This window comes from Salvelinus sp. IW2-2015, unplaced genomic scaffold (assembly GCF_002910315.2).
Source record: "Salvelinus sp. IW2-2015 unplaced genomic scaffold, ASM291031v2 Un_scaffold3183, whole genome shotgun sequence".
Taxonomy (NCBI): Eukaryota; Metazoa; Chordata; class Actinopteri; order Salmoniformes; family Salmonidae; genus Salvelinus; species Salvelinus sp. IW2-2015.
Genome location: NW_019944470.1, coordinates 10,846 through 37,077, shown reverse-complemented (window position 1 = coordinate 37,077; position 26,232 = coordinate 10,846). Strand labels below are relative to the sequence as shown.

The window sequence follows — 26,232 nt, the reverse complement described above, 5'->3', positions numbered from 1 at the left end:
CAACATACGCTGGCCACCCCCGGGCGGCACGGGTGGAGGGGTGCCTCGGCGTGCAAGCACGCCCCTGCAAGCCAACAGAGAGTCAGCAGATGGCCAAAACAGTGCAGGTGGGTCATCAGACGAGCAGTGACATGGCTGCCAAAAAGCGACAATCGGGGGTCGTGGGAGGGAGGCACTGGTGCGTACCAAAGTACGTATCGCAGGAACAGAACCGCTCGCCTGGCCGAGGATGGAGGCGCTGGGTCCCAGTGTATACTGGAGACGAATGATGGACACGACCACGTAGGCACCGTGCAACTCGCAGCTCACACCAGCTCGTGGGGGGGTGAGAGAAGGAAGACCAGGCATGCGGCTACAAACAATGAGTAGCAAGAAAACACCAGGGACCACGCAGCCAGCATACCACTCAGGAAGAGACGCGTGCTGGCGCCTAGAGATAACGTACTGGTGACGGAAAAGTGCAAATCAATCCCAAAGATACAAAAAGTGACGGTGGGGAGAAAGTCCGGAGGTCTGAGTGAAACAAAAAAGAACGGGGTGCCATAATGACCATGCACATGAGGGGAGTGAAAAAGGGGATGCTGCAAGCCGAGAAACACCATGCCCAACCGAAGCACGGTGCAGCGTAGTGTGTGGGTGCTGGCTGAGGGGGACGGGTGCACGGCCACGAAATGAGAGGCAACAGGCGTACGCAGTCAACACGTAAATCGCGTGGAGCCTGCGAATGGCCACCGGAGGGTGAGACGGGTGTGTCGCTACAGAAAAGCATTCACTCGTGGGAGCACTGTAATGGGTGGCGCCGGGGCATGGAGACGAAACACAGCTGCTGCCTGGTGGGTCATAAAGCACTGGCGGAAAAACGACGCGAAGCAGCACATCAGTCGAAGAGAAGGAGTAAGCCGTAAAATCCGCCAACAGGGATGACACGAAGGGCCCCGACTGCCACAGATGGGGTAGGGCGCCTGGTACGGGGTACGCGCCGGCTGTATGGAAGCAGCCTGCAGGACTGAAACTAAACTGGTGAGACGCTGCCCCGTGGCGCAGTGTTGAGGTGGAAAGTAGTGGAGGGGTGTAAAGTGGGTAAGGGCAAGGCGGTGCGTGTGAGGGAATGAACCCGCCCCCGGAAAAGTAAGCGGTGCGTGGATTGGGTAGGACGGACGGGGGTGCTCAGTGTAGGGCTCGAACAGGACCCTGAAACGGATGGGTAACAGTGAGAGGCAGGCCCAGCGTAAAAAGACCTGTGCGCAGCGTGGGTTGAAGAAAGGAGAATAAGACCGGCGAGCCTGCGGTGAGGGGGCGAGGGACAGGACGGAGAAGGCGGCGTCTGACTGGAAAATATGACGTAGAGATGCGTGATCCCAGGGTGGCAAGATGAAGTGAAGCGAGGCCAGCCCAACAGACCAGACAGGCGCACGTGAGGGGAGAGGCTGTGGACAGAAGGATGGCACGTGTGGAGACGGCTGCCAATGTGATGCGAAGTAGAGAGTGAGCCGAGGGAAACATCGCCGAAGCAAGACGGAGGATGAGTGTCAGGATACAAAGGAGGTGTGGCAGCAGAGAAGGCAGGCTGTGTGGCAAAAGAGAGCCAATGTGCAGAGTTGTAGTGGGAATGAGAGGTTAGCGTGAAGGACGAGGTGACAGTCTAACCAGACACCGAGAGTTGGTGGTGGTCCACACTAGTTCAAGCAAACCGTGCCAAGGAGTGATGCGACGGCGCAGGTGGGGCAGGCGATCGGGAAGCGCAGGAGGCTGAGGTGACTGCAGCAAGAGAGGTGTGGAGGCACAGAGGAGAGTGAAGGTGCAGTGGAAGGTCGTCTGGAGGTAAATGACTACAGGGTCCAACAGAAAGGCAGAGAGACAGATGGGTCGTCGGCGGATGGAGCAGAAATCACCAGCCAGCAAGCGACATTCAGGAGTAGACAGAGAAAGAGCGCCGAGAAGTGAACCCGGGCACCCCAATGAGAGACTGCCAGGGTCGGATAACAGGCCCCGCCCATAGGTACACACGAACGAGCTGAGAAGAAGTGGGAACCCAGGCGCAGGCCATCAGGAAACCATTGACAGAGGTGAAGCCTGCCATCGCGCGCTGCGCCTCCTCCGTGTGGAGGTGGGAGAGGCCAAGCGTCAACCTGGTGCAAGGGGGCCAAATGAGTGCCTCGCCTGTGCAACAACGACGGTCGTCAGACATGTATGCGAGTGTGCAAAGGGCCTGGATCCGACCTCGCGCGCAGTGCTCAGGGGCCACAGTGCAAGGTCTGGCCGACGCGACGCGGAACAGCAAGGGGCGCGCGGCGCTGCGTGAGTCGCGGATCCACCTCGACCAACAACACCAGGGTGACGACGGCGCCCCGTGACACTGTGGAACTAACCCCAGACGAAGCTGCAAGTGCCAGACAATCGCCCGTGCGGTGCCCCAACGTGCGCGAAATGCAAGTAGAAACTAAAGCCATCTCGGCAACCGAGCGCGGCCCACACCTGGCCCGCCCGGGTCCCAGGCAGCACTGACTGCGCGACGTTGGAGTAGAAGTGGGACAACGTACAAAACCTAGGGGGTGAGACTGAACTCTGCCGGCCAGACGCACAGTGAAGCATGCTCCACCAAAAGAAAAGCATAAGTGGGGCATTCCAGTGGTGCAACAAACTCCTCGCACTCATGTGCGGCCAAACATGACCAGTGGTAAAACGACATGACTACCAGTCCTGACGTCGCAGGGATTACAAAAGGCCCAAGACTCACGCAGCAAAGGAAGCAGTCGAGACAGGCCATCCGTCTGCACCAAAAAGCCCCAGACACACCCACCACGGCGACCGTAGGTGCGTTCGGGGCACCGCGCGCAGAGTGCAGCCCAAACCCCACTGCGCCAGAGCATTCGATGAAGGATTGGCGCAGGAACCCCGCCGGAGCGCAAGCTGCACGGGCACCAGAGCAACAACCAGTACGCAGGCCAGCAGTATGTATGCACCAATAGGTCAACAACAGACTGAGACCAAGCGCTCTGGTGACAGCGGGCCTGCAACAGGTGCACACATACAGAGGAGGGACAAAGTTAAGAACTAAACAAGACAAACAAAACGAGCACATCAGAACACAAAAAATAAGACAGCAACAGATACATGACACGCAAGGACCCCGAACAGCACAAAAATGGCAGACCCAAAAACCGTACAAGCAAGACAAAAATAAAAGCCGTCCAAGAAATAGTAAAAGAGCAACAGGGGACAAGAGGCGCAAGTGAAGTGTAGCGGCAGCGGACCAATAGCAAGGAGCGAACAGTAAAAGGCAGCCATACCCAACGGGGAAGTCGCAGGGACCGCAAGTGGGAATCCATGAGACCTGGTGTGAGAATTGATCATGGATGGAGGAGGTATAATAGAAGAAATGGAGCAGCAAGTCTGTTGAAGAACAAAAACACGAGACGAGGGGTGCGCGTGCCCACAACAGCGAAGGCCAACCCACATTAGAAAAAACACAGGGGGGCTGGAGCGAACACCCGTGAAATTAAACAAGACGGATGCAGAAGAAAAGCATCCAGCGTTAGTGGGTGAGGCCGAGCATGTGGATGGCCATCGAGGGGAAGTGGCACCGTGCCCCCGGCACAAAGCACCACCACACTAAACCGGCCACCCCCGTGCGCACGTGGGATGGGGCCCGCTCAAGCATGCCCCCGTTGGCAGCCAAACAAGTGGGCATGAGGCCAAACAGTGGATTGGGGGATCAGACTAGAGACATGCGCCAAAAAGGACAATCGGGCGGCGTGGGAATGAGGCACGGTGCGACCAAAGCTTAACGCGTTAGGAGACAAGAACGCGTCTCCGCCTGACGGGTGATTAGGCGCGTGGTCCCAGGGGAGTACGTGGCAGACTATGGATGACAGAGGAACGGACGCCAAGACAGCTACGCGTATGGCCCCGCCGCCGCTGGGTGTGATGAGAGAATAGAAGGTACCAGGTCTGCGCTGACAAACAAAGCGTAGGCAAGAAAACACCATGGACCACGCACCAGTGCATGACCAGCAGAAGACCGTGCGTCCCGAGCGAAAACCTTGGAGGACGAGAAAGGTGCAAAAGCAAGCCCAAGAACACAGAGACGGTGACGTGGAGATGCCGTAGCGATAGAACAAAAATAGAAACTGGGGGCCATAAGGACCAACAGAGGGTGGAGGAAAAAAGGGAGGCGGCACAGCCGAGAACAACCCAGCCCAACCGGTAGCAGGGGGCAGCGGGATGGTGGGGTGCTGTGGCTGCAGGGAACAGTGGGCACGGCACAATAGAGGCATGCAGCGGTGACGAAACATGCAACACGAAAGCGGAGGCCGCGATAGTTCAACACGAGGTGGTGATCGGTGCGCGACAAGAACGCACCAGGGATATCGAAGGGGTGTGGACTCGCGGTCTGGAACGAGAACAACTAGATCTGTCGCTGTGGCAAGCACGGCGAATTAACGACTGCATAGTGTTCATCACCAGCAACAGGTAGAAGAGAAGCCGTAAAACCAGGTCGCACATGGATTGACACTGAGGTCCCTGCGCGTGCCACAGAGGGTGGGAGGCGGTGACGTACCCTCTGCCGAGTGAAGAGCCGGCAGACGAAAACGTAAACGTGAACTGCTGCCCCGGCTGCTCATGAAAGAGTAGGAGGATGGTAAGGGGAGTGCGGGGTAAGTGGGGAATGCAAGTGCGGGGCTGGTGAGGAGATAACCTGCGGTGAAAGAAGTCGATGCGAGTGGGTGGTGAGCTGGATGCGGTGGCAGGTGGGTGAGGCGTAAGCATGGACCGAAACGGATGGGGGAACAGGAGACAGGCCCAGCGGAAAAAGACCGCTGGTGTCGCAGCGGTGGGAAAGAAAGGAGAAGAAGACCTGCGTGGAGCGGCGGTATGGGGGGCGATGGGGGACCAGGAGCGTTGAGAAAGGCGGGCGGACCTGGAGAAAATATAGAGATACGAGCCAGGGGGGGCAATGAATGAGCAGGCCAGCCAACGAGACCAGTACAGGGCCAGTGGGGGAGGGAGGGGCTTGGGTGACAGATAGGGAGGGCACGTGGAGACTGGCGTCCAATGGCGAGAGAGGTAGGGAGCCTATTGGGAAATGACATGCGCCGAGTCAAGAGAGTCGTAGGAGAGGCAGGTACAAAGGGAGGCGGCGCAGCAGTGGATGAGAGCTGTGGGCAAAATGCGACTGCCAATGCAGATATGGTGGGGGATGAGAGTGCTTAATGAGCGGGAAGGAGTACCAGCTTAACCAAACACCAGGTGGGGAGTGTGCCACAGATGCGAAGGCAAACCGTCAGAGTGAGGGATGCTGGACGGCGCGGCAAGGGGGGCAGCCGAGCGCGGGAGACAGGCAGGGAGTGCATGAAGAGCAGGGGAGGCACAGAAGTGAGGAGGGCATGGAACTGCGTCTGGGAGTGTAGTAACACAGGGCCAAAGAAGGCCAGAAGGAACAGAAAGGTGGGGGGGGAGCTGGCGGAGAGTGCGAGCAGAAACACCAGCAGCAAGACGACGTCAGGTATGGTGAGACAAGTAAAATCGCGCCGAAAGAACGAACCCTGCCACCCCAATGAGAGCTCAGAGGTCCGATAACAGGCACCTGCCCAGTGGACACCACTGAACGAGCTGAGCAATGGGTGAAACCAGGCCGACAGGTCATGGTGAACCAGACAGATGTGGAAGCCTGCCAGTCTCGTCCTGTCGCCTCCGCCGCCGGTGGGTGGAGAGAGAGGCGCGCAACCGGCAGGTGGCAAGACGCGCTCGGTGAACAACTGCCGACAGAGGAGTGGCGCAAAGTGAGGCCTCGGTTAACATCACGTGACTCGCGGGCAGTGCAAAGGCGAGGGGCCACTCCGGTAGGCACAGTGCCAGCTGCGGCCGACGCTGACGCTGAGACCAGCAAGGATGGCCGCGGCTGCGCGTGGATGCGCTGGTCCACCGCGTGACCCAGACGACACCATGCGGGATACGTCTGCCCCTGCTGACACTGGTAACTTAACCCCAGACGAGCGTCAAGCCATACAACGCCGCGGCCCTGCACGCGCTAAATCGGCATCGTGAAATGCGAATTAGCAGGCGGCAAACAGCGCCCCACACCTCCCGCCCGTCCAGGCAGTCACGTATCGGACGGGCGGACTGGAGAAATGGGGGAAACGTACAAAGACCTAGAGGGCTGGTGAGACGTGAAACGTCGCCGGCCAGACGCCACATAAGCATCGCCAATCCAAAAATAAAATCTAGAAGGCATCATGTGCAACAAACCGCCTGCACGTCATGGCTGCCAAACATACTGTAAAACTACTATACGTACCAGCCTGTGACGCACATGCAAAAAGGCTCCAAGAGCGACATTCAGCAAACTGGAAAGGTCAGCTGATCAAGGCAGTCCAGGCGCACCAAAGCCCCAACACTACCCACCACGGCAACCGTGATGGTCTCGTGTGCGCCCGCGCGCATATCCACTTGCCAAACCCACGCTCCAGAGCAGCGAAAGAGTTGGCGAGGATAAGCCCCGCCTGAGCCAGCACTCACGGCACCATAGCAACACCCAGAACGCAGCTCCAGCAGTATTATGCACCTGGAGTGTCAAACAACAGACAGGAGACCAAGGTCTCGGTACAGCTGGGCCCTGCATATACATGTCACACAGACAGTGTAGGTACAAAGTGAGGTAAGAAACAAACAAGACAAACAAAAACGATCAACAGATGAACACAAAAAAGACACACAACAGAGTACAGGACACGCAGGGTATGTCCCCGTAACAGCACAAGAACGCGGCGAAGACCCAAAAAACCTGACAAGCAATGACAAAAAAAAAGCCTCCAAGTAAATGAGTATAAAAGCAACAGGGGACCCAGAAGTGTGCGTGCAAGGGAAGTGAGGTGCGGCGGCAGGCCATAGGCAAGGAGACGAACAGTAAAGTCAGCCAGTACCCAACTCGGTGGAAAGGCGCAGACCGTCAATGAACCATTGGGAGAACCTGGGTGAGGAATTGTATGCAAGGGGAGGAGGAGAAATAAGAAAGGAAGAGTCAGAAGCTGCCTAAGACAAAACACGGAGAGCATGTGTCCGCGCGCACAGACAGCGAAAGGTCCAACCCACAGATGGATAGATGAAAAAACACAGGTCGGGTGAGTGTCGGTAGCGAACACTCGTAAGTAAACAGTACGTGGGCAAGAATGAAGAAGCAATCCACGATTAGGGGAAGGAGTCGACATGGGAGCCAGATATCAGCGAAGGGCACCAGCCCACCCCATGCACAAAGCACCACCACAACCAGAACGGCCACCCCCGGCTGCACGGGGGAGGGTGTGCCGTCGCGGCAACAGCCCCTGGTGGCAGCCAACAGATGGAGGGCAGGAGGCCAAACAGTCGTAGTGTGGGCACAGACGTAGAAGGACATGGCCCAAAAAGGACAATGCGGTGGGATCGTGAGGAGGAGTAGGGGCACGCGACCCAAAGGACTTAACTCTGAGGAGACAGAACGCTGCGCCGCCGGAGTGGAGGATCTGCGGTGGCCCAGGTGAACGTGGCATAGACCAGGGTGGACAGGAGAACGGACCGCAAACTCGTCTCGGCTCCCTCCGCCAAGGGGGTGGAGAGAGAGATGAAGTGACCACGGTTGCAGCGTGACCAAACATAGTGTGCAAGGAAAACACCATGGACCACGCACCATCAGTACCACCAGAAAGGAGACGCGGCGCCGCGAATGCGACAGAGAGAACGACGGACGAAAAGGGCAAATCTAAGCCCAAAATGGACAAAATGGACTGGGTGGAGAAAGGGTCCGTCTAGGCGAGAAACATAAAAAAAAACGTGGGCCATGAAATGACATGCAAGTATGTGGAGAAAAAAAGGATGCGGGCAAACCGAGAACACCAGCCCAAACCGAAGCAAACGCGGGCGGCAGCGTGGGGGGGGGAGCGGGACTGTGCAGGGGACTGGGCCTGTCACGAAAAGGGCACAGCACCGCAGCACAGTAATCGCGTGAGCTCTGAAGCACACGAGTGGTAGACGGTGTCGCAACAAACCACCCACGGGGTGATTATAGAAGGGGGGACGTCGCGGCGCGTAGACGGAACAACATGCGTCTGCGTGGGGCGAGAAAGCACTTGTCGTAAAAACTACGTGCTAGTAGAGCATCACGCACAACAGGTAGAAGTGATAAGGCCTGCGAGAAAACCAGGCTCAACATGGATTACAACTGAGGTCCCTGCGACTCCACAAGTGTGGAGGCGCTACGGTACGAAACGCTCCGTGCCGAGGAAGTACCTGCAACTAAACTGAACTGGATACGCTCGCCCCGGGCATGGAAAATGTATGAGATGGTAGGATGAGCTGAAAGGTGGGAAGTGCAGGTGGGCTGAGGGAAGAACCGCGGGTGTAAAGTGAATGTGCGGGAGGTTGGTGTGACGGGTGTGATCGTGAGGTGTGTCGGGTAGTGGCTAAGCAGTGGACACAAACTGTAGTGTGAAACAGTGGAAGCGGCCCAGCTGCAAAGACCGTGTCGCGTGCTGGGTGAAAGTAAAGGAGAAATAACCGGCGGAGACTGGCAGATGGGGCTAGCGGACCAGGATGCTGAAGAGGTAAGCCGGGCGTGTACAGAAAATACTATGAGAAGAGTCTGCGAGCCATGGGGCAATGAAGATGAAGCGAGGGCCAGCCAACAACCATACAGGGCCAGTGGGTGAGTGAGTAGGCGGCGGTGGGACAGAATGGAGGCACGGTGAGAGACGTGCGCCAATGGCTGAGGGAGAGGGAGCCTACGATTGTGGAAAGGACAGCCCAAGTCAAGGAGCGGGAGATGAGGTCATGGTGACAAAAGGTGATGTGGGCAGCAGGAGTGTGAAGGAGCGGTGGTGGGCAAAAGTGGAGTGCCAAGCGTAGAGTGATGAGTGGGAGAGTGCGTAAGGAAGCGTGAAGGGATGGTACAGCAGAAACCAGACACTAGAGGATGTGAGTATCCCACATATAGCAAGTCAGAACCGCTCAGAGAAGGATCGCGAGCGCAGGGGCACAGCGGGTGAAGAGCATGCATAGTGGGTACTGTCATGGAAGAGCAGGTGTGGAGGGCAAGCGAAGGAGAGTGTAGGCAGTGGAAGCTCGTCTGGGAGTGAGGAACACAGTGCCAAAAAGCCAGAATATACAAAGGGTGGCGTGCTGCGAGAGTGGACAGAGAATGCACCAGCAGCAAGAGCGACAAGCATGGAGGGAGACAGAGAAAGAGGCGGCCGCCAGAGTGAACCCTGGGGCACCCCAATAGAGACTGGCCAAGGGCCGGAGAACAGCCCGCCCATGTTGACCACATGGAACGAGTCGGAAAGGAGGGAAACCAGGCGAGCAGTCATGGTGAGAAAACCAGTGAACAGAGGGAAGCCTGTGCCTGGTGGTGCTTTGCTGCAGGGGGGACTGGTGCACTTCACGAAATAGATGGCATCATGCTACGGCATCAACACTTAAATCGCTGGATGCTTCTTATTATTGCACACGTATTGTTTATTACGGGTGTTCGCTACAGAACTCACCACTGTGTTTTATATCATAATGTGGGTTGGACTTCGCTGTCTGTGAGACGAGAACAACATGCTCTCGTGTTTGTCTATAAAGCACTTCTGAATAAACTACTTTCTTATTTATCATCACTCATCAACATTAGAATTATAATTCCTAAAACCAGGTCTCAACATGGATTACACTTGAGGTCCCTGCGACTTCCACAGAGTTGGGTATGGCTGCCTTTTACTGTTACGCTCCTTGCCTATGGAATAGCCTGCAGACTAAACTTAAACTTGAGACTCTTGTCCCCCTGTTGCTCATTTTAAATATTTATTGGAGGAWTTTTATTTTTGTATTGCTTGTAAAGGTTTTGGGTAATGCAAGTTCTTGTGCTGTTAGGGGAATAACCTGCGTGTAAATGTAATCTGTTGCTGTATTTTTTTGTGTTATCTGTGATCGTTTTGTTTGTCTTGTTTAGTTTCTTAATCATTGTACCTAAACTGTATGTGTGAACATGTATATGCAGGGCCCAGCTGTAAAAGAGACCTTGGTCTCAGTCTGTTGTTGAAATAAAGGTAGAATAATACCTGCTGGAGCTGCGTATGGGTGTTGCTATGGTGACCAGTGAGCTGAGATAAGGCGGGGCTTTACCTAGAAAATACTTATAGATGATCTGGAGCCAGTGGGTTTGGCAATGAATATGAAGCGAGGGCCAGCCAACGAGACCATACAGGTCGCAGTGGTGGGTAGTGTATGGGGCTTTGGTGACAGAATGGATGGCACTGTGATAGACTGCTTCCAATTTGCTGAGTAGAGTATTGGAGCCTATTTTGTAAATGACATCGCCGAAGTCAAGGATCGGTAGTATAGTCAGTTTTACAAAGGTATGTTTGGCAGCATGAGTGAAGGAGGCTTTGTTGCAAAATTGGATGCCAATTCTAGATTTTATTTTGGATTGGAGATGCTTAATGTGAGTCTGGAAGGAGAGTTTACAGTCTAACCAGACACCTAGGTATTTGTAGTTGTCCATATTCTAAGTCAGAACCGTCCAGAGTAGTGATGCTGGACGGGGGGCAGGTGTGGGGCAGCGATCGGTTGAAGAGCATGCATTTAGTTTTACTTGCATTTAAGAGCAGTTGGAGGGCACAGAAGGAGAGTGTATGGCATTGAAGCTCGTCTGGAGGTTAGTTAACACAGTGTCCAAAGAAGCACGAATGTATACAGAATGTGTCGTCCTGCGTAGAGGTGGATCAGAGAATGCACCAGCAGCAAGAGCGACTCATTGATGTAACAGAGATAGAGTCGGCCCGAGAATTGAACCCTTGGCACCCCAATAGAGACTGCCAGAGGTCCGGAAAACAGCCCTCCCATTTGACCACATGAACATATGTCTGAGAAGTAGTTGTGTAACCAGCGAGCGTCATTGAGAAACCATTGACAGAGTTGAAGCCTTGTGCAGGCCGATGAATATAGCTGGCACAGTATTGTCTCTTATCTCGAGGCGTTTATGATCGTTTGTGTGTGAGGGTGTGGTTAGGTGCCCGCATCGCGCGGAAACCAGATTCCATGAGGAAGGTCGGTGGGTTTCGAAATGGTCGGTGATGTGTTTAACTTCGCTTTCGAAGACCTTTAGAAGGCAGAGTAGGATAGATATAGGTCTGTAGCAGTTTGGTCTAGAGTGTCCCCCCTTTAAGACGGGGATGACCGCGGCAGCTTTCCAACTTTTGGGGATCTCAGACGATACGAAAGTAGAGGTGAACAGGCTAGATAGGGTTGCATAAATTTCGGCGGATAATTTTAGCAAGAGCGGGTCCGGACGGATTCCGGCTGATTTTTAGGGGCAGATTTTGCAGCTTCTTTCAGAAACATCAGTTATCTGGATTTTGGGTGAAGGAGAAATGGGGAGGCTTGGGCAAGTTGCTGTGGGGGACGCAGGCTGTTGACCAGTGTAGGGGTAGCCAGGGGAAAAGCATGTGCCAGCGTATAAAAATGGTTATTGAATTCTCAATTATCGCAGATTTATCGGTGGTGACAGTGTTTCCCTAGCTCCGTGTGGGCAGCTGGAGGAGGTGCTCTTATTCTCCATGGACTTTACAGTGTCCCAGAACTTTTTTGGAGTTTGTGCTACAGGATGCAAATTTCTGTTTGAAAAAGCTAGCCTTTGCTTTCCTAACTGCCTTTGTATATTGCGTTCCTAACTTCCATGAAAAGTTGCATATCGCGGGGCGTATTTGATGCTAATGCAGTACGCCAGCAGTATGTTTTTGTGGCTGGTCAAGGGCAGTCTAGTCTGGAGGAACACCAAGGGCTATATCTGTTCCTTTCTAATTTTTTTAATGGGGCGTGCTTATTTAGATGGTGAGGAAAGCACTTTTAACTTCTAACGGCTGAGATGGCTGAGATCCCGTTAACGAGATCAATTGACACAGCCAGTAAAAGTGTTCAAACAACTGAAATCTCATAATTAAAATTCCTCAAACATACATGTATTTTACACCATTTAAAAATAAACGTGTTGTTAATCCCCCCACAGTGTCTGATTTCAAAGACTGCTTACGCGACGAAAGCACACCATGATTATGTTAGGTCAGTACCTAGTCACAGAAAAACACAGCCATTTTCCAAGCCAAAGAGGAGTCCACAAAAAGCAAAATAGAGATAAAATGAATCACTAAACCTTTGATGATCTTCATCAGATGACACTCATTAGGACTTCATGTTACACAATACATGTATGTTTTGTTCGAATAAAGTTCATATTTATTATCCAAAACTTAGTTTACATTGGTGCATTATGTTCAGTAATGTTTTGCCTCCAAAACATCGGTGATTTGCAGAGAGCCACATCAATTTACAGAAATACTATAATAAACATTGATAAAATACAAGTGTTTCACAGTGGAACTTTTAGATATTACTTCTCCTTAATGCAACTGCTATGTCAGATTTAAAAAAAAACTTTACGGAAAAAGCAACCATGCAATAAATCTGAGTACGGCGCGTCAGACACCAAAAAACCATACAGCGTTACCCGCCTGTTGTGTAGTCAAGAAGTCAGAAATAGACAATTATAAATTATTCATTACCTTTTTGATCTTTCATCAGATGCCATCCCAGGAATCCCAGTTCCACAATAAATGTTTTGATTTGTGTGATAAAGTCCATCTTTATGTACCAAATACCTCCTTTTTGTTTCGCGCGTTTAGTTCAAAATCCTCATAACCGCAGATATCACGTGGTAACAGACGCCAGAACCAGACCAACATCGTCAGAGATCCAGCCACCGACAGCTGTAGGTTTGATACAACGGAAATCATTTCTGACAAAGACAACCGTCTAAGGGAGCTCATATGCAATGTCGCGTGTCCTCCATCAGGTCTTTGACTGATGTATTTGGCGTCGTAACAACTTTCATTGAGAGAAGTGTGCTCTTTATGGATGTATCCCGGTTTCACTGTACAGGCAGATGGTAGACGGCATGTATGGCGTTGGTGTGGCGAGCGTCATACGTTGTGAACCAGAACCATGGTGGCGGTGGGGTTATGGTATGGGGGGCAGCGGCATAAAAACTAACGGAAAAACCCGAAAACCCACACAAGAAGAACACAATTGCATTTTTTTGCTGCAATTTGAATGCAGAGATATCACATCAAAATCAAGGTTTATTTTTAATAGCCCTTCGTACATCAGCTGAATATCTCGAAGTGCTGTACAGAAACCCAGCCTAAAACCCAAACAGCAAGCAATGCAGGTGTAGGAAGCACGGTGGTAGGAAAAACCCCCTAGACAAGGCCAAAACCTAGAAGAGAACCTAGAGAGGAACCAGGCTAATGAGGGGTGGGCCAGTCCTCTTTCTGGCTGTTGCCGGTGGAGATTATAACAGAACAATGGAAGATGTTCCAAAAGTTCATAAGTGAGCAACATGGTCAAATAATAATCAAGGAATAAATGTCAGTTGCTTTTAATAGGCCGATCATTTAAGAGTTGAAGAGCAAGCAGGTCTGGAACAGGTAGGGGTTCCATAAACCGCAGGCAGGAACCGCAGGCAGAAACAGCTTGAAACTGGAACAGCAAGCAAGGCCAGGTGCTGGGGACAGCAAGGAGTCATCATGCCCGGTAGTCCGACGTATGGTCCTAGGGCTCAGGTTCTCGAGAAGAGGAAAAGAAAGAGAAGGAGAAGAATAGAGAGAGCATACTTTAAATCACACAGGACACTGGATAAACAGGAAGAGTACTCCAGATATAACCATGACCCTGCCCCCCGACACATAAACTACTGCAGCATAAAATACTGGAGGCTGAGGCGAGGGGTCAGGAGACACTGTGGCCCCATCCGATGTACCCCCGGACAGGGCCAACAGGCAGGATATAACCCCACCCACTTTGCCAAAGCACAGCCCCGCCACCACTAGAGGGATATCTTCAACCACCAACTACAATTCTGAGACAAGCGAGTAATAGACCCACAACAGATCTCAACACAGCAAAACCACGGGGGGGCGCCAAACCGACAGGAAGATCACGTCAGTTATCAACCACATCAAGTGGACGCACCCCTCTAGGGACGCATGAAAAGAGCACCAGTAAGCAAGTGACTCAGCCCTGTAATAGGGTTGAGGACAGAGAATCCCAGTTGGAGAGAGGGGACAAACCGGCCGGCAAAGACAGCAAGGGCGGATTTCGTTGCTCCAGACGCCTTTCCGTTTCACCTTCACACTCTGGGCCAGAACTACACCAACTCATATGACCTACTGAAGCAGATAAGTCTTCAGTAAAGACTTAAAGGTTGAGACGAAGTCTCGTCTCTCACATGGGGTAGGCAGACCGTTCCATAAAAATGGAGATCTATAGGAGAAAGCCCTGCCTCCAGCTGTTTGCTTAGAAATTCTAGGACATTAGGAGGCTGCGTTCTTTGACCGTGCGTACGTGTAGGTATGTAACGGCAGGGACCCAACCGGCAAGATAGGTAGGAGCAAGCCATGTAACCTTTCAATAGGTTAACAGTAAAACCGTGAAATCAGCCTTGCCTAAACAGGAAGCCAGTGTAGGGAAGCTAAGCACTGAGAGTATGATCAAATGATCAAATATTCTTGGTTCTAGTCCAGGATTCTAGCAGCCGTATTTAGCACAATAACTGGAAAGTTTATTTAGTGCTTTATCCGGGTAGCCCCCGGAAAAAAGTTAGAGCTTGGGCAGGTGTCTAACCTAGAAGTAACAAATGCATGGTAATTTTTCTGCTCATCTTTTGACAGAAAATGTCTGAATTTTGGCAATGTTACGTAGCATGGAAAAAGCTGTCCTGAAACGTCTTTGAATGTTCGTCAAAAGGAGAGATCAGGGTCAAGAGTAACGCCGAGGTTTCACAGTTTTCTATTTGAGACGAGCTTTACATACCATCAAGAGTCTAATTGTCAGATTTAACAGAAGACTTTTGTTTCTTGGGACCTAGAACAAGCATCTCTGTTTTGGTCGAGTTAAAAGTAGAACGTTTTCAGCCCATCCACTTCCTTATGTTGAAACACAGGCTTTCCCTACGAGGGCAAATTTGGGTGCTTCACCATGTTTCATTGAAATTACAGCTGTGTGTCATCCGCATAGCAGTGAAAGTTAACATTATGTTTTCGAATAAATCCCCAAGAGGTAAAATATATAGTGAAAACAATAGTGGTCTCTAAAACGGAACCTTGAGGGACACCGAAATGTACAGTTGATTTGTCAGAGGAAAACCATTCACAGAGACAAACTGATATCTTTCCGACAGATAAGATCTAAACCAGGCCAGAACTTGTCCGTGTAGACCAATTTGGGTTTCCAGTCTCTCCAAAAGAATAGTTGGTGATCGATGGTGTCAAAGGCAGCACTAAGGTCTAGTAGCACGAGGACAGATGCAGAGCCTCGTCTGACGCCATTAAAGGTCATTTACCACTTCACAAGTGCAGTCTCAGTGCTATGATGGGGTCTAAAACCAGACTGAAGCATTTCGTTATACATTGTTTGTCTTCAGGAAGGCAGTGAGTTGCTCGCGCAAACAGCTTTTTCAAAAAAAATTGAGAGGAAATAGAAGATTCGATATAGGCCGATAGTTTTTTTTATATTTTCCGGGTCAAGGTTTGGCTTTTTCAAGAAGAGGCTTCTATTACTGCCACTTTAGTGAGTTTGGTACACATCCGGTGGATAGAGAGCCGTTATTATGTTAAACATAGGGGGGCCAAGCACATGAAGCAAGCTCTTCAGTAGTTTAGTTGGTAATAGGATCCAGTATGCAGCTTGAAGGTTTACAGGCCAGATGATTATTTTCATCATTGTGTCAAGAGATATAGTACTAAAACACTTAAGTGTCTCTCCCGATCCCAGGCCCTGGCAGAGCTGTGCAGTCCAGGACAGCTAAGCCCTGGAGGAATACGCAGATTTAAAGAGGAGTCCGTAATTTGCTTTCTAATGATCATGATCTTTTCCTCAAAAGAAGTTCATGATTTTTTACTGCTGAAGTGAAGCCATCCTCTCTTGGGGAATGCTGCTTTTTAGTTAGCTTTGCAACAGTATAAAAATAAATTTTGGGATTGTTCTTATTTTCTCAATTAAGTTGGAAAAGTAGGATGATCGAGCAGCAGTGAGGGATCCGATACTGCACGGTCTGTCTTTCAAGCTCGTCGGAAGACTTCCAGTTTGGTGTGGCGCCATTTCCGTTCCAATTTTCTGGAAGCTTGCTTCAGAGCTCGGGTATTTTCTGTATACCAGGGAGCTAGTTTCTTATGACAAATGTTTTTCGTTTTTAGGGGTGCAACTGCATCTAGGGTATTGCGCAAGGTTAAATTGAGTTCCTCAGTTAGGTGGTTAACTGATTTTTGTCCTCTGAYGTCACGAGATCCTGAGGCCCAGTGCCATCGCCTCATGTTTCAGCATGATAATACACCGCCCCATGTTCCAAGGATCTGGACACAATTCCTAGAAGCTGAACATGTCCCAGTTTTTCCATGGACTGCATACTCACCAGACTTGTCACCCTTGGAGCATGTTTGGGATGCTCTGGATCGATGTGTACGACATCATGTTCCTGTAAGCACCAATATCTAGAAACTTTGCACAACCATTGAAGAGGAATGGGAAAACATTCAACAGGCCACGATCAAGAGCCTGATCAACTCTATGCGAAGGATATGTGTTGTGCTGCATGAGGCAAATGGTGATCACATCAGATACTGACTGGTTTTCTGATCCACACCCCTACCTTTTTTAAAAAGGTATCTGTGACCAACAGATGCATATCTGTATTCCCAGTCATGTGAAATCCATAGATTAGTGCCTAATAAATGTATTTCAATTGACTGATTTATATTTCAACTTAATTTAACTAGGCAAGTCAGTTAAGAACAAATTCTTATTTACAATGACGGCCTACCCTGGCCAAACCCTAACCTGGACGACGCTGTGCCTATTGTGCTATGGAAATCCCAATCACGGCCAGTTGTGATACAGCCTGGAATTGAACCAGGGTCTGTAGTGACATCTCTAGCACTGAGATGAGGTGCCTCAGGCCACTGTGATACAGCCTGGAATTGAACCAGAGTCTGTAGTGACATTTCTAGCACTGAGATGAGGTGCCTTAGTCCGCTGTGATAAAACCTGGAATTGAACCAGGGTCTGTAGTGACACCTCTAGCACTGAGATGCAGTGCCTCAGACCGCCGCGCCACTCGGGAGTCCTCCCGTATATGAACTGTAGTTCAGTAAAATCTTTGAATTTGATACATGTTGCATATATCCCACAAGATCCCGTGTGGCTCAGTTGGTAGAGCATGGCGCTTGCAACGCCAGGGTTGTGGGTTCATTCCCCACGGGGGGACCAGGATGAATATGTATGAACTTTCCAMTTTGTAAGTCGCTCTGGATAAGAGCGTCTGCTAAATGACTTAGATATATATTTTTGTTCATTATAGATGGCATCTTTGACTAAATCGCCATGGTGATGTGGGCCTTGCAGATGAATGTCAATCTGATATGTAGGGAGCCTGTATGTCAGACCTCCTGATAACTTTAGAGCTGCAGTGATGTAGGGAGCCTGTATGTCAGACCTCCTGATAACTTTAGAGCTGCAGTGATGTAGGGAGCCTGTATGTCAGACCTCCTGATAACTATAGAGCTGCAGTGATGTAGGGGGCCTGTATGTCAGACCTCCTCCTGATAACTATAGAGCTGCAGTGATGTAGGGAGCCTGTATGTCAGACCTCCTCTTGATAACTATAGAGCTGCAGTGATGTAGGGGGCCTGTATGTCAGACCTCCTGATAACTATAGAGCTGCAGTGATGTAGGGAGCCTGTATGTCAGACCTCCTCCTGATAACTGTAGAGCTGCAGTGATGTAGGGAGCCTGTATGTCTGTATGCATGTCACCCTACTGGCATACTGGGTGAAGCATACCTGGGTTCATATACTATTTGACATCATTTTAAATAGCATTCTCAAGCTGTGCTTGTTCCAGTTTACCTGGCTTGATGAACCAATAGAAATGTCCTGAAACTGTAAACCCCGCCCACATCTGGCACACCAGGCAGTCTAGAGGAAACGCTCAAAGAAAGATGTTGAATAGTATTTGAACCCAGGTTTGGTGAACTAATAAACTGGACAGATGTTGAATAGTATTTGAACCCAGGTCTGGTGAACTAATAAACTGGACAGATGTTGAATAGTATTTGAACCCAGGTCTGGTGAACTAATAAACTGAACAGATGTTTGAATTAGTAATTTGAACCCAGGTCTGGTGAACTAATAAACTGGACAGATGTTGAATAGTATTTGAACCCAGGTCTGGTGAACTAATACAACTGACAGATGGTTGAATAGTATTTTGAACCCAGGTCTGGGGGACCTGTCCCTGTAATGTCCTGTCGTGTAGGGGTGTAGTCATAATAATATCAACGGTCTCTGGACCAAGTCCACCCAGCAGTCAGTGAAAGAAGTGTCTCTGTCGTGTAGGGGTGTAAGTCATAATCAAATCAGTGTCTCCTGACCGTCCACCCAGCAGTAGTGAAGAAGTGTCCTCTGTCATGTAGGTGTAGTCATAATAATAATATCAGGTCTCTGGACACGCCCTACCCAGCAGTAAGTGAAAAAATGGGACAGACAGAACCTGAGAATTCAACTATGAGTCCAGATGTTTGGTGTTGTGTTGTACTCCCTCCCTCCCTCCCTCCTCCCTCCCTCCTCCTCTCCCTCCCTCCCTCCCTCCTCCCTCCCCCTCCCTCCTCCCACACCACCTCTGCTCTCTCTCTCTACTCTCTTTTCCCTCCTCCTCCCCACCCCTCTCTCTCTCTGTCGTCCCCTCTTCTTTTCGTCTGTAGAGTGGTGGTGATTCCTGAGAACAAAGATAGTGTGTCTGAATACTTGAGGAGGACTACAAAGCCCAACCTCAAAACACTGTGAAAAACATCTTCCCTCTCATAGCTTTCAATCCATCTGGTGTCATCATGGCCTGTCCCCCACCAGTTGAACAGACATTATGTCAGAGTGCCCTTGTCCTCCTCCTGCTGAGTGTAAGTGGTAGCCTGGGCCAGAAGGACTGTACAGGTGTAGACTGCCCTGATCTGAGTAACTGTATTGAGGAGCGTCTGGAAGCTGGGGCTTGCTGTACTACCTGCGTTCAGACTGGTTGTACCTGCGAGGGCTACCAGTACTACGACTGTGTCCATGCCGGCTTTAAGAATGGTAATGTTCCCGAGGGGCAGTCCTACTTGGTGGACTTTGGGAGTACGGAGTGTTCGTGCCCGGAAGGCGGCGGCCGGATTGGCTGTCACTTCATGCCCTGTCCTGACGTCCCTGCCAACTGCATCGAGGTGTCTGAGCCGGCTGACGGCTGTGTCACCTGCGAACGTATCGGCTGTGTCCATGACAACCAGAAGTACGAGGCCGGACACTCCTTTCACCTTGTTGCCTGTGAGGTCAGTCTGTTCTCTCTACCTTTACCTGTGAAGTCTGTCTGCTACCTGCTACCTGTGCTATTCTAGCACATTGGCTGTCTATCTACCTTTACCTGTGAAGTCTGTCTGTCTACCTGTCTGCTACCTGCTACCTGTCTGCTATTCTAGCACAATGCCTGTCTTTAGGTGCCGTTCCAGAGATGGTGTGGTGAACTATAGTTTAGGTCTCAAACCAACGATCAATAGATTCTCAATGTCTTCCCAGCAAAACAAAATGGGTTCTGTGAAAGTTCCCAATCGTGCTGATGATTATAGAATGTTTGTATAAATCATTCGCCTGATGTCTGACGTTCATACAATGTTGAAGTTATGTGGCAACAGGACATTCCCTTAATGTTATAAGAATGCTGACAGAACAGCTGGTCTAAGTACTTTAAAGGTACCCAGAACATTTCATTAACTTATGGGAGTTGTCTGGGTTTTTGCAAGAATATTCTTGGGATATTCACTTAAGTTGCACAGAACATTCTCACAATGTTCCACATGTGTGCCATCACAGCAGCAAGATGTGTGACCTGTTGCCACAAGAAATGGGTAACCAGTGAAGAACAAACACCATTGTAAATACAACCCATATTTATGTTTATTTATTTTCCATTTTGTACTTTAGCTATTTGCACATCATTACAGCACTGTATATAGACATAATATGACATTTGAAATGAGTGTAATGTTTACAGTTCTTTATTTAAATTGTTTACTTCACTTTTGTTTGTCTATTTCACTTGCTTTGGCAATGTAAACATATGTTCCCCATGACAATAAAGCCTTGAGAGAGAGAATTACACAGATGCACAGACTGCAGGAATGTCCACCGAAGCTTTTGCCAGAGAGCCGCCTCCAGTGTCGTTTTAGAACATTTTGCAGTACGTCCCTCCGGCCTCACAACCGCAGACCACGTGTAGCCAGGACCTCCACATCCGGTTTCTTCACCTGCGGGATCGTCTAAGACCAGCCACCCGGACAGCTGATGACACTGTGGGTTTGCACAACTGAATAATTTCTGCACAAACTGCCTGAAACTGTCTCATGGAAGCTCATCTGTGTGCTCGTTGTCCTTACCAGGGTCTTGACCTGACTGCAGTTTGGCATCGTAACTGACTTCAGAGGGCAAATGCTCACCTTCAATGGCCACTGGTATGTTGGAGAAATGTGCTCTTCACAGGTGAATCCCGGTTTCAACTGTACCAAGCAGACTGCGACGGCTGTTTGGCCGAGCGGTTTGCTGATGTCAAAGTTGTGAACAGAGTGCCCCATGGTGGCGGACAATGAACATAATTACATTTTTTCGATGGCAATTTGATCGCACAGAGATATCGTGATATCCTGAGGCCCATTGTTGTGTCATTCATCCGTCGGCATCACCTCATGTTTCAGTATGACAATGCACAGCCCCATGTCGCAAGGATCTGTACACATTTCCTAGAAGCTGAAAATGTCCCAGGCCTGTATACTCACCAGACATGTCAACCATGGAGCATGTTTGGGATGCTCTGGATCGACGTGTATGACAGCATGGTCCAGTTCCCACCAATATCCAGCAACTTCTCACAGCCATTGAAGAGGAGTGGGACAACATTCCACAGGCCTCAATCAACAGCCTGATCAACTCTATGTCAAGGAGATGTGTTGCGCTGCAGGAGGCAAATGGTCACACCAGATACTGACTGGTTTTCTGATCAACACCCCTACATTTTGTTTTTATTGGTATCTGTGACCAACAGATGCGTATTAATATTCCCAGTCRTGTGAAATCCATAGATTAGGGCCTAATGAATTYATTTCATTTGACTGATTTCTTGATATGAAATTGTTGTGTTAATATTTTTGTTCAGTGCCTTTGGAAAGTATTCAGACCCCTTGACTTTTTCCATATTTTGTTACGTTACAGCCTTATTATAAAATGTATTAAACCATTTTTCCCCCCTCATCGATCTACACGCAATAACCCATAATGACAAAGCAAAAATTGTTTATTAGAATTTTTGCAAATGTATTACAAAAAACCCTGAAATATCATATTTACATAAGTATTCAAACCCTTTACTCAGTACTTTGTGGAAGCACCACTGTCCTTGAGTGGCCCAGCCAGAGCCCGGACTTGAACCCGATCGAACATCTCTGGAGAGACCTGAAAATAGCTGTGCAGCAACACTCCCCATTCAACCTGACAGAGCTTGAGAGGATCTGCATAAGCTTATAGCGTCAAACCCAAGCATCGAGTCTTCATGGAATGTCCTGTGTAACCTAACTTAAACATTGTATGAATGTCATCACAAGGCTCTAACGATGTTCCACCAGGTGTTCTAGTAATGTTTTAACAAGGTTCTAACGATGTTCCACCAGGTGTTCTAGTAATGTTGTAACAAGGTTCTAATGATGTTCCACCAGGTGTTCTAGTAATGTTGTAAACAAAAGGTTCTAATCGATGTTCCACCAGGTGTTCTAGTAATGTTGTAACAAGGTTCTAATGATGTTCCACCAGGTGTTCTAGAATGTTGTAACAAGGTTCTAATGATGTTCCACCAGGTGTTCTAGTAATGTTGTAACAAGGTTCTAATGATGTTCCACCATGGGTTCTAGTAATGTGTAACAGGTTCAAAACGATGTTCCCTTATCATGTGTGTTCTAGTAATGTTTGTAACAAGGTTCTGACGATAAGTTCCACCAGTGTTGTTCTAGTAATGATGTAACGTTTAATGTTTTAACACGGTTCTAACGATGTTCCTCCAGGCGTGCCACTGTCCGTCCGACGGAGGTCAGCTGATGTGCAACCCCGTCCCAGACTGTGATCCCAGCAACCCCGGTGACCCCCACAAACCCATGCTGGCCACCATACAGGAGGGTCACCCTAGACGCCCTACATATCCCCCTATCCATCCCGACCTCACACAGGACACACTGAGAGAGACTGAGAGAGACAGACATGCTATATCCCCCTATAACACACAGGACAAACTGAGAGAGACTGAGAGAGACAAAGACATTGCTATATCCCCCTATAACACACAGGACAAACTGAGAGAGACTGAGAGACAGACATGCTATACCCCCTATAACACACAGGACAAACTGAGAAGAGACTGAGAGAGACAGACATGCTATAACCCCCTATAACACACAGGACAAACTGAGAGAGACTGAGAGAGACAGACATGCTATATCCCCTATACACACAGGACAAACTGAGAGAGACTGAGAGAGACAGACATGCTAATCCCCCTATAACACACAGGACAAACTGAGAGAGACTGAGAGAGACAGACATGCTATACCCCCCTATAACACACAGGACAAACTGAGAGAGACTGAGAGAGACAGACATGCTATATCCCCCTATAACACACAGGACAAACTGAGAGAGACTGAGAGAGACAGAACATGCTTATCCCCATATAACACACAGGACAAACTGAGAGAGACTGAGAGAGACAGACATGCTATATCCCCCTATAACACACAGGACAAACTGAGAGACGAAGAGAGACAGACATGCTATATCCCCCTATAACACACAGGACAAACTGAGAGAGACTGAGAGAGAACAGACATGCTATACCCCCCTATAACACACAGAGGACACAGGCGATAGGTGTACCCCCCTATAACACACAGGAGACACAGGCGATAGGTGTACCCCCTATAACACAAGGAGACACAGGCGATACGGTATACCCCCCTATAACACACAGGAGACACAGGCGATAGGTGTACCCCCCTACAACACACAGGCGATAGGTGTACCCCCCTATAACACACAGGAGACACAGGCGACAGGTGTACCCCCCTACAACCGTCCTCCATACCCTTTCAACGGGCCAAAACTACCACCACCCAACAGCCCACACCTCCCCCCGTTCACGCCAGATGCCCCTATTCCCTCGGACCACCTGCCCCTGTTCAAACCAGAGCACATGACTGAGGATGGGGACTATGACTACCCTACTACAGACGCATCAGAACCCCCTGTGAATGATCTGGCCTACCCTACACCGTCCTCCTCTGTCATCTCTGTCTCCTACCCTGGGACAGGGGCTACACAGCCGCGCCACGAAAGGGGTAATAGTAAGAGCTACGATAAGCCTAATGATTGGGCTGAGAACGGCTATGGTAACAAGGGATATGATAGTAGAGATAAGCAGGAGCTCAGGGAGATATATGGAGTCCATGAGCCAACCACAGACAGTGTGGTTACAGACAGAGTAGGACTGAGAGACAGGCTAGGGCAGACAGACAGATCTCAGCATATAGGTAGGGTGAAGCTGACAGACAAGCTAAAGAAAACAGACAGGTTGATGACATTTGGACTTTACAAGGCCACCACAGACGGGTTCGGAGAGACAGGCAGCCCAGTTACTGACAGCCCAGTGACAGTAGAACAGACCACTTCTAGCCAGCTTGAAGACACCACAGTAGAGACCACCTCCCGCAGTACCAGCTCCAGGSACCAGGATACCACCTCGACCTGGAACAGACCCTCAGAGAGCCAGATTCACCCTCACTCTCAAGGGGCCAGGGCTGGGGACGCACTGGAGAGCTGGGATAGAGGGATGGAGGGGGAGCAGGAGGAAGAGGAGGAGAGTGTAGCATCATTGGAGAATACCACAGGACCTGGGTGGAGAGACGTGTCTTATGATGTAGATTTGGATAAACAGGGGAGGAGAGGAGGAGAGGATGAGAGAGAAAGGAGTACCCCTAGCAACCATGTGAAGGCTGCAGGTGTCAGAGAACCTGGAAGTCACCAGGACAACACTACAGTAGAACACAGTACTACATCCCCCAGAAGGAATCAGGACCGCACCACCCACAGGAAGCTTCACCACCACACCTTGACCAGGAAGCCTGACCACTACACAACCCCCAAGGAGTATGAGGTCGACACAGACAGAACTACATCTCCCAGACTGCCTGACCACCACACAGTCAGAACTACAACTCCAAGAGAGCTTGATGTCCACACCGACAGAACTACAATCCCAAGACAAGCTGAGCACCACAGCCTCAMCAGACAGCCTGATGACCATACCCTGACCAGGAAGCCTGACCCCCATGCAGTCAGAACTACAACTCCCAGAGAGCTGAACCACCACACAACCCACAGACAGCCTGATCACTATACCCTGACCAGACAGCCGGATCCCCATCACCCAGCTCCCAGGGACCCAGAGCAGCACCGTACTCCTCCCAGGGTGAGATTCAGCCCAACCAGCCAGCCTTCTCTCAGGGTATCAGCTGATCTCGGTCACCACGGTCACCACAAGCAGTCCCAGACACTATTCAACCTGCAGAGCAATGATGCGGAGGAGCATGATGCGGAGGAGGAGGAGAGGGGATATGTTCCAGTCTTTCTCCCAAAGACTCAGGAGGGTGAGTAAAACACTTGACTGAACCTGGACGTTCTTTACTGTTTAGTATCTGGAAGCTGAGTGGGTTGAAAGCGCCATAGTTTTAAAGTTAGATGAGTGGCCAGGTTCATCATGTGGACAAAGATCCAGGTGTTTCTGTTGAGGCAGCTGTGTGTCTGGTCCAGGTGTTTCTGTTGAGGGAGCTGTGTGTCTGGTCCAGGTGTTTCTGTTGGCAGCTGTATGTCTGATCCAGGTGTTTCTGTTGAGGGAGCTGTGTGTCTGATCCAGGTGTTTCTGTTGAGGCAGCTGTGTGTCTGGTCCAGGTGTTTCTGTTGTCGCTTGAGGAGCTGTGTGTCTGGTCCAGGTGTTTCTGTTGGCAGCTGTATGTCTGGTCCAGGTGTTTCTGTGAGGCAGCTGTGTGTCTGGTCCAGGTGTTTTCTGTTGAGGGAGCTGTGTGTCTCGTCCAGGTGTTTTCTGTTGCAGCTGTATGTCTGATCCAGGTGTTTCTGTTGAGGAGCTGATGTGTCTGGTCCAAGGTGTGTGCTGTTGGAAGCTGTGTGTCTGGTCAGGTGTCTCTGTTGGCAGCTGTGTGTCGGGTCCAGGTGTTTCTTTGAGGCAGCACTGTTGGTCTGACCAGGTGTTTCTGTTGAGGCAGCTGTATGTCTGGTCCAGGTGTTTCTGTTGAGGGAGCTGTGTGTGTCGTGATCCAGGTGTTTTTTCGTTGGCAGCTGTATGTCTGATCCAGTTGTTCTGTGGCAGCTGTGTGTCTAGTCCAGTGTTTCTGGTGGCAGCTGTGTGTCTGGTCCAGATGTTTCTGTTGGCAGCGTGTGGTCTGGTCCAGGTGTTTCTGTTGGCTGCTGTATGTCTGATCCAGGTGTTTCTGTTGGCACTGTATGTCTGGTCCAGGTGTTTCTGTTGGCCGCTGTGTGTCTGGTCCAGTGTTTCTGTTGGCAGCTGTGTGTCTGGTCCAGTGTTTCTGTTGGCAGCTTGTGTCTATCCAGGTGTTTCGTTGGCAGCTGTATGTCTGATCCAGGTGTTTCTGTTGGCAGCTGTGTGTCTGATCCAGGTGTTTCTGTTGCAGCTGTGTCTCTGGTCCAGGTGTTTCTGTTGGCAGCTGTGTGTCTGATCCAGGTGTTTCTGTTGGCAGCTGTGTGTCTGTCCAGGTATTACTGTGCAGCTGTATGTCTGATCCAGGTGTTTCTGTTGGCAGCTGTATGTCTGGTCAAGGTGTTTCTGTTGGCAGCTGTTATGTCATCTCAGGTGTTTCTTTGGCAGCTGTGTGTCTGATCCAGTGTTTCTGTTGAGCAGCTGTGTGTCTGTCAGGTGTTTCTGTTGGCAGCTTTGTGTCTGATCCAGGTGTTTCTGTTGGCAGCTGTATGTCTGATCCAGTGTTTCTGTTGGCAGCTGTAGTCTGATCTCTCTCTTTTT

The 26,232-nt window shown here is 50.2% G+C and overlaps 2 protein-coding genes across 2 annotated transcripts in view; both read left to right on the top strand.

The window, feature by feature from the left end:
* LOC112075469 (fibulin-2-like) overlaps nucleotides 1-22,546 on the top strand; it is a 37,052-nt gene extending 14,506 nt beyond the window's left edge. Inside the window, exons 2-3 of the mRNA XM_024142469.2 lie at nucleotides 18,824-19,420; nucleotides 22,193-22,546. Of these exons, the coding sequence (XP_023998237.2) occupies nucleotides 18,950-19,420; nucleotides 22,193-22,546 (825 nt within the window). The 5' untranslated portion in view covers nucleotides 18,824-18,949. The remainder of the gene's footprint in view (nucleotides 1-18,823; nucleotides 19,421-22,192) is intronic.
* A 587-nt stretch (nucleotides 22,547-23,133) lies between these two features.
* LOC139025735 (uncharacterized) overlaps nucleotides 23,134-26,232 on the top strand; it is a gene marked incomplete at its 3' end in the record, with an annotated part of 10,683 nt that continues 7,584 nt past the window's right edge. The window contains exon 1 of the mRNA XM_070440924.1: nucleotides 23,134-24,826. Coding sequence (XP_070297025.1) covers nucleotides 23,374-24,826 — 1,453 coding nt within the window. The remainder of the gene's footprint in view (nucleotides 24,827-26,232) is intronic.